The sequence below is a fragment of the Eriocheir sinensis genome, chromosome 24 (assembly GCF_024679095.1).
Source record: "Eriocheir sinensis breed Jianghai 21 chromosome 24, ASM2467909v1, whole genome shotgun sequence".
Classification (NCBI taxonomy): Eukaryota; Metazoa; Arthropoda; class Malacostraca; order Decapoda; family Varunidae; genus Eriocheir; species Eriocheir sinensis.
The window spans coordinates 1,593,408-1,606,654 of NC_066532.1; the positions used below are offsets into that span (position 1 = coordinate 1,593,408).

Sequence of the window (13,247 nt, forward strand, 5' to 3'; positions counted from 1 at the left end):
CTCCGCCTCTCACTCATTTATACAAGCATCCTTCAGTCTTTTCATCATGTAAATGTAATAAGTTGTTAACAGCAGGTGAAGTAGAGAAAAAAAAGTCAACTACCTGAAAGTTCAGTTTTTTTTTTTCTTTGTTTTTCTTTTTTTCAAAGTTTGCCCCCCAAAACTAGCGATTTCAGAACAAGCGACGACTTTTCATCATCAACATTGCTAGACAGGATCGAGGCCTCACTGAAAGCACGTCTACTTTTTCTCATTTTCGTGTATATCTACCTACTTATATACTTACTTTTTATATTTTGTGTTATCTTATCTTTTCTCAGTTTCATGCCTCTACACAACTCTCTGAGGGATATTTGGCTCACAGTAAGAAAGAATGTGAAAGGTTGGCCCGGGATACAAGGCTGATCGAGTTCTTACAGAGTTGGCTGCTGGCTATTAAGATTCTGAATATTTTGAGCTTTGTGGAGTAGAATACTAAGAAGAGGTAGTACTGTGCTTGTCTCTCGTTGATTTCGATTATGATTTTTCTTGCGTGTGTAATAGTACATATCGTCACTCTCATAAAATAATCACCTAAGTCATTTTTCAGCGTTTCCGTGTTTTTTTCATCTACATCAATTTTTCAACATGTGACGCTCATTTCTGTATAGTTGCCTTTGTCATTCAGGGTTTGAGTGTGCTAGAATTGCCTTTTCATTTCTGCCTAAATTTTAAGACAATTGAGATAATGAGTTCTTTTTCTGATTTCCTGTAAAGTAGAAAATAATGTCTTGGGTGCTTTGTTTACGAGTTTAAGGTGACAAATATAGTGGTTGAATTATGAATACTATTTTTTCATCTACAGAAATTTACGAAGTCAGGGTGACCTTAGCAAAACTTGTAGTAGTAGTAGTAGTAGTAATAGCAACAGTAATTATTATTTATTATTCCTATTACCATTAGTTATATATTGATCAATTTATTTATTTACATACTCATTTCTCCACCTGTACAAACATCCATTAATATGTTTACTCTCATTTATTTGTTGATATATTGATGCATCGACTTAGACAAACATCCATTAACCTGTTTGTTCTCATTTATTTGTTTACATATACATCAAACATCTGTCAGTCTCCATCTCCATCCACTTTTACAAAACATACTTAATAATACTAATAATAATAATACATAATTAATCTGTTTTATATTCACTCAGTCACTTATTCATCCATCCGTCAATTCATCCATCCTCCACCCTTGAGTAGCAGGCTTTTTTTTCATTATTGTTTCCTCTCTTTTACCTTTGAACTGTTTCCTCTACTGTAATGATCCGCTTATGGTATATTTTAGTTGTTGGTTTTGTATTATTTCCCTTGAGCTGCCTCCCTTGCTCTAAAAAAAATAAATAAATAAATAAAAAAATCCCCCAAAATAGAATAAAGAAAAATCTCTCCTCCCCCCCCCAAACAAAAAATAAATAAATAGAGGTGTTTTATATATTTCTCTCCTCCGCTGCAGATGTGCTGAGCTTCGAGGGCTTCCTCAAGTACCTGATGTCCGACGAGAACACGGTCATGTCCATGGAGAAGGCCGACCAGTACGCCGACATGGACCAGCCGCTCTCACACTACTTCATCAACTCCTCGCACAACACTTACCTCACAGGTGGGCAGCGGGCGGGGTTGATGGGCGGGGCGGCTGACTCAATTAATTTTTCTTTCTTTCTTGCATAGATAGATTAGATTAGGTTAGGTTAGATTAGGTTAGATTAAATTAGGTTAGGTTAGGAAGATAGATGGAGAGAGAGAGAGAGAGAGAGAGAGAGCGCAAGGGAGGTAAATTGTGCCGTGGTTGAGTGGATTAAATTACGCTCTTTGAAGTAGATTAGGCATGTGCAGAAAGACAAAGCTGGTAAGAGAGAGTTAAAAAAGGATATATGAGAGAGAGAGAGAGAGAGAGAGAGAGAGAGAGAGAGAGAAAGTAACCTTAATCCAGAGAAACAAAAAGAAAGCAAAAACTAGAAAGATATAAAGAGACAAAGAAGGAAAGAAAGGAAAAAAAGAAAGAAAGGAATTAGAAAAGCAAGAATGTAGAAAAGAAAATATGAAGGGAAAAAAAAGAGTACGATATATTTAGAGAGAGAGAGAGAGAGAGAGCACCCTTAGTCGAGAGGTATTATTAGAACATTCGCAAGGGGGAAACTTAAAAAAAAAAAAAAACAAGATCAAGAGGACTGCCCCAAACACACCTGGTTTCGGAAATGCATAAACGGGCGCGGCAGGATTTAGTAGACGCATGTATTTTGGGGATGGTCTCGGAAAAGCTTGAGTTCTGCCTTATCCAAAATTCATATATGTTAAGCTTGCGCATATCGAGAATTCCCAAAACTCCTCCCCTCATAAAATCTCTCCCCAGGGCTTACGATAGATCATATTTGGGGGTCGATAGATCATATTTGGGCTTCTGGTTGGTCTCGAAAATGCTTGAGTTCTGCCTTTTCCGAAATTCATATATATTAAGCTTGCGCGTATCGAGAATTCCCCAAACTTCTCCCCTCGTAAAATTTCTCCCTAGGGCTTACGATAGATCATATTTGGTGGGGTCGTCACATAAGTCTTTCCCAAATTAATTCCTCCTATAGGCCACCATATATGCTGTTACAAATATGCTCGTCAACTTCAACTTTCTAGCTTTTCTGTTCTAACTTTCCTGATGCTACAAATGACTCATCAACTTCAATTTTCAAGCTTCTCCCCCACCCACACACCCACACATGTTAGTAGTCTTAGGGCACTCGGCAATGACTGAAAATTGTCAGCTTATAGGAGCAGGTGGGACTCAATGCTGGTCCCTTCCTTACTTTCATTCCTTTCTTCCTTCCTTCCTTGCCTGCTTCCTACCTTCCTTCCTTCCTTCATTCACTCAATCATTCCTTGCTTGTTTCCTACCTTCCTTTCTTCCTTTCTTTCTTTCTTTCTTCCTGCTCTCCTTCCTTCCCCGTGCCTTGAGTTCTTACAGTGAAAAAGTTAAAAGTGGATACCGTGTGGCAACCTGACTTTTGTAACAATATTTGAAGGTAGCTTTTTTTTTTCATTCTTCTTCTTTCTTTTTTTTTCTCTCCCTAAATAGCCACTGTCTCCCCCAAAAGCTACATTACTCAACCAGTTCACACCCTCAACCTCACATCACCAGTCCACACCCTCAACTCCACCTCTCCGCCCCCCAGGCCACCAGTTCACCGGCAAGTCCTCAGTGGAGATGTACCGTCAGTGTCTCCTGGCCGGCTGCCGCTGCGTGGAGCTGGACTTCTGGAACGGCCGCCTGGAGGAGCCTGTCATCGTGCACGGCTTCACGCTGGTGCCGGAAATCAGTGCAAAGGTCAGGTCTTTTTTTATTTACCTTTTGTGTGTGTGTGTGTGTGTGTGTGTGTGTGTGTGTGTGTGTGTGTGTTAGGGGGTTGTTTCAGATGTATGTTTTTTTCATGCAAGGTCAGATGTCTTTTTTTAGTTATTTATTTATTTTTAGGGGTCAAATGTTCCTTTTTTTTCTGTGTGTGTGTGTGTGTGTTTGTTTTAGGGGCTGTTTCAGATTTTTTTTTTTCCAAGCTAGGTCAGATGTCTTTTTTAGTTACCATTTATTTCTTTTAAGGGGTCAACTGTTTTTTTTTTTTTTTTTTTTTTTTTTTTTTTTTTTTTTTTTTTTTTAAGGAGTTTGTTTCAGATATAATTCACGCTTGTGTCGGATAGGAGCGTCAAGGTCAGATGTTGTTGTTGTCATTGTTGTTGTTGTTGTTTTGAAGGGCTTGCTTGTTTGGCATAATTCACGCTGGTGCCAAAAATCAGAGTCAAGGTCGGCTGGTGTTTTCTTAGGGGTCAAATTTCTTATACAGTAATATAGTAGCGGGCTTTTTTTTTTCATTTTTGTTTCCTTTTTATTTTTGCCCTTAAACTGTTTCCTCTACTGTAAGAAAAAATAAATAAATTCACGCTGGTGGCAGAAATCAGTGCCGAGGTCGTTTTTTTTTTTTTTTTTATTTATTTATTTATTTATTTATTTATTTTTTTTTTTTTTTTTTTGGGGGGGGGGGAAGGGGTGTATTTAGAATCAATTTCCAATACTTTTTTCTTTCATCTCACCTTCACCTCACCCTCAGATCATCTTCACATCATTATCACATATCACATTTTCACATCACCTCTAATTTATACCACATCACTAACACATCACATTCACATCCATATCACATCGGACCACCTCACTTTCATACCACTCTCACGTCTCTCTCCTTCCCCCCACACGCAGGAGGTGATAGAGAGCATCGCAGAGTCCGCCTTCAAGACCTCGGAGTGGCCGGTCGTCCTGTCCTTCGAGAACCATTGCAACCCGAGACAGCAGGCCAAGATCGCTGGCTACTGCAGGGAGTTCTTCGGCGACATGCTGCTCGACAGTCCCCTAGAGAATTATACTGTGAGTGTGTCCTCTGTTTGGGGTTGTTGGGTGTTATGCGTGTTTGTGAACTGCTTGTATTTAACCCAGTAGCAGCGACGGATCAAATTTGTGGCTTTGCCGTTTACCAGCGACGGGCCAAATTTTTGCCATGATATAAACCCCCCAAAATAGATGATGCATAAACTGATCACAAATGCGTTGATATATATTATGAAATTTAGAGGAGTGGCCGAAAGATAGGTCAATTTCGGGAGGAGAGGTGTCCTGATACCCTCCTCTTCAACTACAATCAGAGCTCCTGATACTAATACTAACACAATCTTTCTCTTCTAGCTGGAGCCGGGGGTGCCTCTGCCAAGTCCGTCGAGCCTCAAGCGCAAAATCATCATCAAGAACAAGAAGAAACATCGCATCCACCACCCCCGCGTCAACACACAGTCCAGTCACTCGCAGTTCCACGTCGACCTCAACCAGACCCGGGAACAGCGGCCGCTCGAGATGCAGGGCAACGGAGAGATCCCGAGGCCCATCATGGAGAAGGAGGGGTCCCGGGAGTCCTCCGAGGAAGAGAACGAGGTAGCCAACGGTGAGTGTCCTTGGGGTTCCTGTTTTTTTTGTGTGTGTGTGTGTTTTTCTTAGCGATATATAAATTTTTTTTTTTTGTTTGTTTGTTTAGTGTTTACAGCGGACTTTACAGCTTGTTTGTTTTTTGTTTGTTTGTTTGTTTACAGCAGACTTTTCTGGGGGGGGTTTTCAGTGGACTTTATTGTTTTCTGTTGTTGTTTTTGTTTACAGCGGACTTTATTTATTTATTTATTTATTTTTTGTTTGTTTGTTGTTCAGCGGACTTTACTGTTTTTTTATTTATTTTATTTTTTTTACAGTGAACTTTACTTTTTTTGTGTTTGTTTGTTTACAGCAGACTTTACTGTATTTTTTTATTATTTTTTTTGTTTTTTGTTTTTGTTTTTTGTTTGTTTACTGTGGACTTTCCTTTTTTTTTTTTTTTACACTGAACTTTATTGTTTCCTTTTGTTGTCATTGTTTACAGCGGACTTTACTGTTAGTGTTGGACAATTTTACTAAAGTTTCAAGTGTCTTAAAATTTTTTGCTAAAGTTTCTCCTCTGTCGGAAGATTTGACTAAAGTTTCTCGGCTCCAAGTCTCTGTCGGAAGATTTGACTAAAGTTTCTCGGCTCCAAGTCTCTGTCAGAAGATTTGACTAAAGTTTCTCAGCTCCAAGTCTCTGTCAGAAGATTTGACTAAAGTTTCTCGGCTCCAAGTCTCTGTTGGAAGATTTGACTAAAGTTTCTCGGTTCCAAGTCTCTGTCAGAAGATTTGACTAAAGTTTCTCGGCTCCAAGTCTCTGTCAGAAGATTTGACTAAAGTTTCTCGGCTCCAAGTCTCTGTCAGAAGATTTGACTAAAGTTTCTCGGCTCCAAGTCTCTGTCAGAAGATTTGACTAAAGTTTCTCAGCTCCAAGTCTGTCAGAAGATTTGACTAAAGTTTCTCGGCTCCAAGTCTCTGTCAGAAGATTTGACTAAAGTTTCTCGGCTCCAAGTCTCTGTCGGAAGATTTGACTAAAGTTTCTCAGCTCCAAGTCTCTGTCGGAAGATTTGACTAAAGTTTCTCAGCTCCAAGTCTCTGTTGGAAGATTTGACTAAAGTTTCTCAGCTCCAAGTCTCTGTCGGAAGATTTGACTAAAGTTTCTCAGCTCCAAGTCTCTGTCAGAAGATTTGACTAAAGTTTCTCGGTTCCAAGTCTGTCAGAAGATTTTACTAAAGTTTCTCAGCTCCAAGTCTCTGTCAGAAGATTTGACTAAAGATTCTCAGCTCCAAGTCTCTGTCAGAAGATTTGACTAAAGTTTCTCATCTCCAAGTCTCTGTCAGAAGATTTGACTAAAGTTTCTCAGCTCCAAGTCTCTGTCAGAAGATTTGACTAAAGTTTCTCAGCTCCAAGTCTCTGTCAGAAGATTTGACTAAAGTTTCTCGGTTCCAAGTCTCTGTCAGAAGATTTGACTAATGTTTCTCGGTTTCAAGTTTCTGACGGATGATTTGACAAGCATTTTTCTTTTTTTAATAAGTTTTGATTTAGGTTTTTGCCAGAAGAGAGATCTTTTTTTTACAGCAAGGCTTTTTTCGTTAACTTTCCTGTTTTGTTTTTACAGCAGACAGACTTTTTTTTGTTTTAATTTTTATTTTCTTTACTGTAAGCTGCTTCCCTTTACTCAGTTTACTGTAAAAAAAAAAAAAAAAAAAAGTGGGGGAGGCAGCTCATGGGGAAAAAAAAAAAGCACTTCTCTGGCAAAAGAAAAAAAAAGAACGAGTCCACAAAAGATGCTCAATTCCACGTGGAGAAGTGACTTAATACTCGATCCCTTCATGAGAGCGTTAAAGTCATAGGCAGGAGGAAATACAGATGGAAGAATTAAGTCCGTTCCAGATTTTACCGTCAGAAGGGATGAGAGAATGAAGACGCTGGTTAACTCTTGCGGAAGGGATTTGAATAGCATGGTGTTTCTCAAGGAGGATTGGTGTGTGTGTTAAGAGGGTCTGATTCTCTTAGTTAGGATTTGAGTGTCTACAGAGAGTGAGTGATTCTCCTGCTGTAGTGTTTGACCTCTCCCAGTGTGTGTTTTTTCATCCTTTCTTCCTTTCTTTTCTCCTTTTCTTATTTCCTTCTTTCTTTCTTTCTTTCTTCCTTTCTTTCTGTTTTATTCTTTTCTCTCTTCCTTCATTTCTTATTTTCTTCTTTCTTTGTCTTTTTTCCTTTCTTTTCCTTTTTTTCTTCCTTTCTTCCTTCCTTATTTTCTTCTTTCTTTCTTTCTGTTTCTTTCTTCCTTTCCCTCTTTGTTTTTTTTTCTCTTCCTTCCTTCTTTCCTTCCTTTCTTCTTTTCTTTCTATTTTCCTTCCTTCCTTTTCCTCATTGTTTTATTCTTTTTTCTCTTCCTTCCTTCCTTTCTTATTTCCTTCTTTCTGTCTTCCTTCCTTCCTTCCTTCCTTCCTTTTCCTCTTTGTTTTATTCTTTTTTCTCTTCCTTCCTTCCTTCCTTAGCAACTTTCTTCTTCAAGTTTCTACGGGACGATATGACATAATTATGCGTGGTTCATATCATATCTTGTTCCCGGTTCCCTCGGCTAACATGTCATTTTTATTCCAGCATTCATAGGTTACATTCATGAGTAATATTAATGACTTCACTGTATAACTAACTGGATAATTTTCTCTTCTATAATATGACTCCTGTTTTTTTCCTTCTCTTTCACTCGATCGATAATTTTACGACTAACGAACATGATCACATTTTGGCACGTATCACATTCTTGGTTTTCCGTCACTATTTTTCCATTAATAACGTCACTGTCTAACTGTTATGATCAATTGTGGAGTATATACGTATTTCCTGTTTTTTCCTTTACTTTCTCTCCACAAATAATTTTACGACTAACCAACATGATCATATTTTGCCGTGTATCATCCTTCACTATTTCCCCTTTAATAACGTCACTGTCTAACTGTTATGATCAATTGTGGAGTATGTGTTTCCTGTTTTTTGCTTTACTTTCACACTATCGATAATTTTAAAACTAACCAACATCATCATATTTGCCGTGTGTCTTGTTCTCAGTTTTCCTTCATTCCTGGTCTGCCAATACTAACTGAACTGCATAACTTAACATGACTGAGAAATGATAAGAGTTTTAATGTCTTGTTCTAGTTCAGAATTGAGAGATGACAGTTCACGCAATCAGGACTTCTCAACATGCCAACATTTCAATACTAACTTAACTGCATAACTTAACATGACTGAGAAATGATAGAGTTTAAATGTCTTTTTCTGGTTCGGAATTGAGAGTTGAAAGTTCACGCAATCTAGAATTCTCAACATGCCAACATTCAATCCACTTCCGAACCAGAACAAGACAGTTAAACACCATAACCTCTCCACTAAAACTACTAAAATTAACAATATACTTTCTTAACATGACAATTTGTGGAGTGTTTAAGCCTCTGGTATTCCTCTAACTTACTTACTCTTATTAACAATTTCACAAACTAACATGATGATATAAATTCTGCCATGCATATCTTTTTGGATTTTCTCGGCTAACGCACTTTCTCAACATTACAATTTGTGGAGTATTTAGCCAATTATATTCCACTAACTTGCTCATATTAACAATTTCACAAAATAACTAACATGATTATATATATATCCTGCCATGTATCTTTTCTTATTTCCTTGGCTAACGTAATCTCTTAACATGACAATTTGTGGAGTATATAGCCCCTGGTATTCCTCTAACTTACATGCTCTTAACAATTCCACAAACTAACTAACATGATTATATATATTCTGCCATGTATGATTTAGTTCCTGATATGTATAATTTAGCCCCTGATATTCCTCTAACTTACATGCTCTTAACAATTTCACTAACTAACATGATTATATATACTCTGCCATGTACATCTTTTGGGTTCCTCGGCTAACGCACTTGTCATTCTCGGCCCAGCCTTTCCCCACCTGGCCAGGCTGATAGGTAAGGATCGCTGTGGTTGGTGTACCGTGTCACCCTGTATATACATGTTCCGTCACACCGTTGGGAGCATGACAGTGCTGTGAGGTGTTATGCAAGAGTGGCGATGTCAGCCATTGTGGTCTCTCTATGTATATTTATGGAGCATTATTATCATTTTTCTGCAAGGGTGTCAGAATGCATCCTCTCTCTGACCGTATTGTAACAGCAGCAGCAGCAGATTGGGTGCTCGCTCTCCCCCTCTATCCTGTAAACTGCGGCGGAAGTCTCGTGAACTGGGTGACAGAAAACCCGTCCGTGCCTGTTGTTTTTATTGGTAATCTATTCTATTCTTAAATCATCTTTTTTTTATCTTTTTTTTTTTCATTGCGTATTCAATTATCCTTTTTTTTCTTCTTGTGTTTTTTTCCTTTTTTTTCATTATGTATTCCATTGATATTTATGTATTTTATGATTATTTCCCACCTATTCCTAAATCATTATCCTTTTTTTTTCTTCTTGTGTTTTTATTATTTTTTTTCCATTACGTATTCAATTGATATTTATGTATTTTGTGATGATTTCCGACCTTCACTTCTTGTTCTCCTTTTAAGCCTCATCATTGTCTGCTGGTTTTATTCACTCTTCATCACATATCAATTACGTCATTCATTTTACAACCACACCTTCAAGCATTCAGGCTCATCAGGAATTATGGACCAGGGCGTCAGTCACTCAGATCACCGGACTTCTGCCGCGCTGTGTAAACATGTAGCTGTAATGCATGAAGCCGTCAACAACAACCTTTCCTCTCTGGCACCGTGTACAGGCAGGGTGTGCGTGGGCCACTCAGTACTCGCTTCCCCTATCAGTATTCACAAGAAGGAAATGCTGCCCTGGGAAAACTGGAGCAATGTAATGAAATGTCAAAAAGTGGAATGTTTATCAATGTTTTTGGGGCGATTGTTTATTTTTATACTCTGATTCAGCTTTCATGGGTGCAGTAGACATAGCTGCTCTTGGGGTTAACCTGGTAGCAGCGACGGGCCAAATTTGTGGCTTTACCATGTACCAGCAACGGGCCAAATTTGTGCCTTTACCGTGTACCAGCGAGGGGCCAAATTTGTGGCTTTACCGTATTCCAGTGACAGGCCAAATTTGTGGCTTTACTGTATATCAGCGACGGGCCAAATTTGTGACTTTATTGTATATCAGCGATGGGCCAAATTTGTGAATAGACATAACCCCCCAAAATAGAGGATGCATAAACTGATCATCATGGCAAAAATTTGGCCCGTCGCTGGTACACGGTAAAGCCACAAATTTGGCCCGTCGCTGCTACCGGGTTAAGCAAGTGAAATGGATCTTAAGAGACAGCAAAGATAAACAAATCAAAATAGCGTAGAATGACCCATCGCAAAGCAGGAGAGACCAGTGGTACAACTTTGTATATCCACCAAATTCCTGCATCATTTGAGACACCCCTCGCGTGTTCCTGCCATGAGTACTGATTGGGAAGGTGCGTTCAGATTGGCGGACACTCCCTAACTCCGTATCCTGTAGCCATAAGTACTGTGTTCACCACCAGGCACTGCTCCGGAGGCACCGTCAGGCTGGGGACACGCAGGCACTGGTGGCATGGCGACGGCACCGCTCCTGTAGACTCCTGAGCAACGTTGCCAGATTGCCGTACTCAGCCGCTTATATTTACCGACTTCCGACCCAAAAACTGTCTCGTGGACCCAAATAAGGAGATTCACTTATAGTTATCGTTAAAATAGTTAATTCCTAATGTTTCTTGGTAATGGCTAGGCGTCAAAAACCGGTAAATACTATGCTCTGAGTACGACAATCTGGCAACGGTGCTCCCGAGTGTGCCTGGCAGCGACCGGAGCTATGCACACACACGGGCCTGGCGGGAGCATTAAAAGAACAAAGGACTTAATTTTTCTCTTAATTAAATTTGTTGTAACACCTTCTGAGAGAGTGAAGTAAAGGCGCCGTAATTCTTAATCCGGTAGCAGCGACGGGCAAAATTTGTGACTTTACCGTGTACCAGCGATGGGCAAAATTTGTGGCTTTTCTGTGTACCAGCGACGGGCAAAATTTGTGGCTTTACCGTGTACCAGCGACGGGCAAAATTTGTGGCTTTTCCGTGTACCAGCGACGGGCAAAATTTGTGGCTTTACCGTGTACCAGCGACGGGCAAAATTTGTGGCTTTACCGTGTACCAGTGATGTGCAAAATTTGTGGCCTTACCGTGTAGCAGCGACGGGCCAAATTTTTGCCATGATATAAACCCCCCTAAATAGATGATGCATAAACTGATCACAAATGCGTTGATATATATTATGAAATGGTTTGTGTGAGTGATGATTTTTTCTCATTTTTCTCGCTTAGAGGGACCATTAAGAGACATGATCCCTGCAGCTACCGGGTTAAAAAGGGCCTGACAAACTTCCCTATTTTGAGATGTAAATATTCCTTTGTTCACTGAATTCTTAGTGAGTTACCTTTTGAAAATGTGAAATAAAGGTGATTCTTAGTAATTTACCGTCTGAAAAATAAAGCAAAAATTATTCATAGCATTTTCCTTTTGAAACGTAAAGGAAAAGTAATTCTTCGTAATCTCGCTTCCGCAAAAGTCAGGCAGTAGCGATTTCTAGTAATTTACCTTCTAAAAAGTAAAATAAAAGTAATTTCTAATACTTTACCTCCTGAAACATTAACCAACTAAACCTGACAACCTAACCTAACCTAACCTGACAATTACTCTAAATGACTCAACCTAACCTAACCTAAGCTAACCTAACCTAACCTAATTAAAGTAAAAGTCATTCAAATATAGCGTGGCCGTTACCGTGGCTCATACATACATACTTTCGCTATCACTCCATCAGTCACTGCCTCGCCCAGCCTGACGCAGCGCCCGGCATTGCGTTAACTCTCACCAGGGTCGGTATTCTCAGACCCTGCCGCCTCTCACACCAACTATTTTCAAAGGCCAAAAAGAAGATCATTCGGGTTCTCATGAGGATTTTGTAGGTGCATGGTACAGAGGAAGGGTCAAACTACCACCCGGGTCATTAAACAACCCCTGAAAATGCCCCAAACTCGTACGAAAACCGTGTCAAATATGTGTGGTTGGGCGCCGAAATGTTTTAAGAATATGGCCCCAGGTCTCTGTACACCCACGTGGCGTCCACACACACTCTGGCGGGCGCCTCCACCTCGCACATCAACTATTTTCAAAGGTCAAAAAGGAGATTAATTGGATTCTCATGAGTGTTGTTTTAGGTTCACGGTACAGAAGAAGGGTCAGACTACTACCCGGGTCATTAAACTACACCTGGAAATGCCCACAACTCCCATGAAAGCCTCATCAAATCTGTTTTCTTAGGTTCATGGTACAGAAAAAGTGTCAGACTACTACCCGGGTCATTGAACTATGGTTGGAAATGCCTTAAACTCCCATAAAAGCCTTGTCAAATTGTGTGTTCAGGCACCGAAAGGTTTGAGAATGTGACCCCTGGACGCGGGTGGTGTGCGTTACTTGACCTATTCTTGACAGGGGGCATTCGTGTCCATTCTGCGGGCCTCCCACTCTCTGTGTCAGCCCTGCCCAGCATCACGCCTTCAACTGTTAATAGAACACAACTCATCCGTGGAGGCATTTGTAGGTGGCTCGGCATTGCATTTCTTGAGCTGTCTTACGGAGGTGTTCTCGTGGTGGATAGTAACTAAACACTAATGGATATTTCTGCACTTGAAGCTGTTTAACCCGGTACCAGCGACAGGCCAAATTTGTGGCTTTACCGTGTAGCCTACCAGCGACGGGCCAAATTTGTGGCTTTACTGTGTACCAGCGACGGGCCAAATTTGTGGCTTTACTGTGTACCAGCGACGGGCCAAATTTGTGGCTTTACCATGTACCAGCGACGGGCCAAATTTGTGGCTTTACTGTGTACCAGCGACAGGCCAAATTTGTGGCTTTACCATGTACCAGCGACGGGCCAAATTTGTGGCTTTACCATGTACCAGCGACAGGCCAAATTTGTGGCTTTACCATGTACCAGCGACGGGCCAAATTTGTGGCTTTACTGTGTACCAGCGACGGGCCAAATTTGTGGCTTTACCATGTAGCAGCGACGGACCAAATTTTAGCCATGATATAAACCCCCTAAAATAAATGATGCATAAACTGATCACAAATGCTTTGATATATATATTATGAAATGGTTTGTGTGAGTAATAATTTTTTCTCATTTTTCTCGCTTAGAGGGACCATTAAGAA

The 13,247-nt window shown here is 40.1% G+C and overlaps 1 protein-coding gene across 11 annotated transcripts in view; it reads left to right on the top strand.

The window, feature by feature from the left end:
* The window catches only part of LOC127002705 (1-phosphatidylinositol 4,5-bisphosphate phosphodiesterase classes I and II-like), a 148,313-nt gene that overhangs the window by 99,913 nt on the left and 35,153 nt on the right, over nucleotides 1-13,247 (top strand). For 7 of the 11 annotated variants that reach the window (XM_050868780.1, XM_050868789.1, XM_050868781.1 and 4 more), the window contains exons 8-12: nucleotides 1,504-1,650; nucleotides 3,212-3,363; nucleotides 4,288-4,452; nucleotides 4,768-5,020; nucleotides 8,951-8,977. In XM_050868780.1, coding sequence (XP_050724737.1) covers nucleotides 1,504-1,650; nucleotides 3,212-3,363; nucleotides 4,288-4,452; nucleotides 4,768-5,020; nucleotides 8,951-8,977 — 744 coding nt within the window. The remainder of the gene's footprint in view (nucleotides 1-1,503; nucleotides 1,651-3,211; nucleotides 3,364-4,287; nucleotides 4,453-4,767; nucleotides 5,021-8,950; nucleotides 8,978-13,247) is intronic. The other 4 variants (XM_050868785.1, XM_050868786.1, XM_050868787.1 and 1 more) reach the window with 1 other exon arrangement.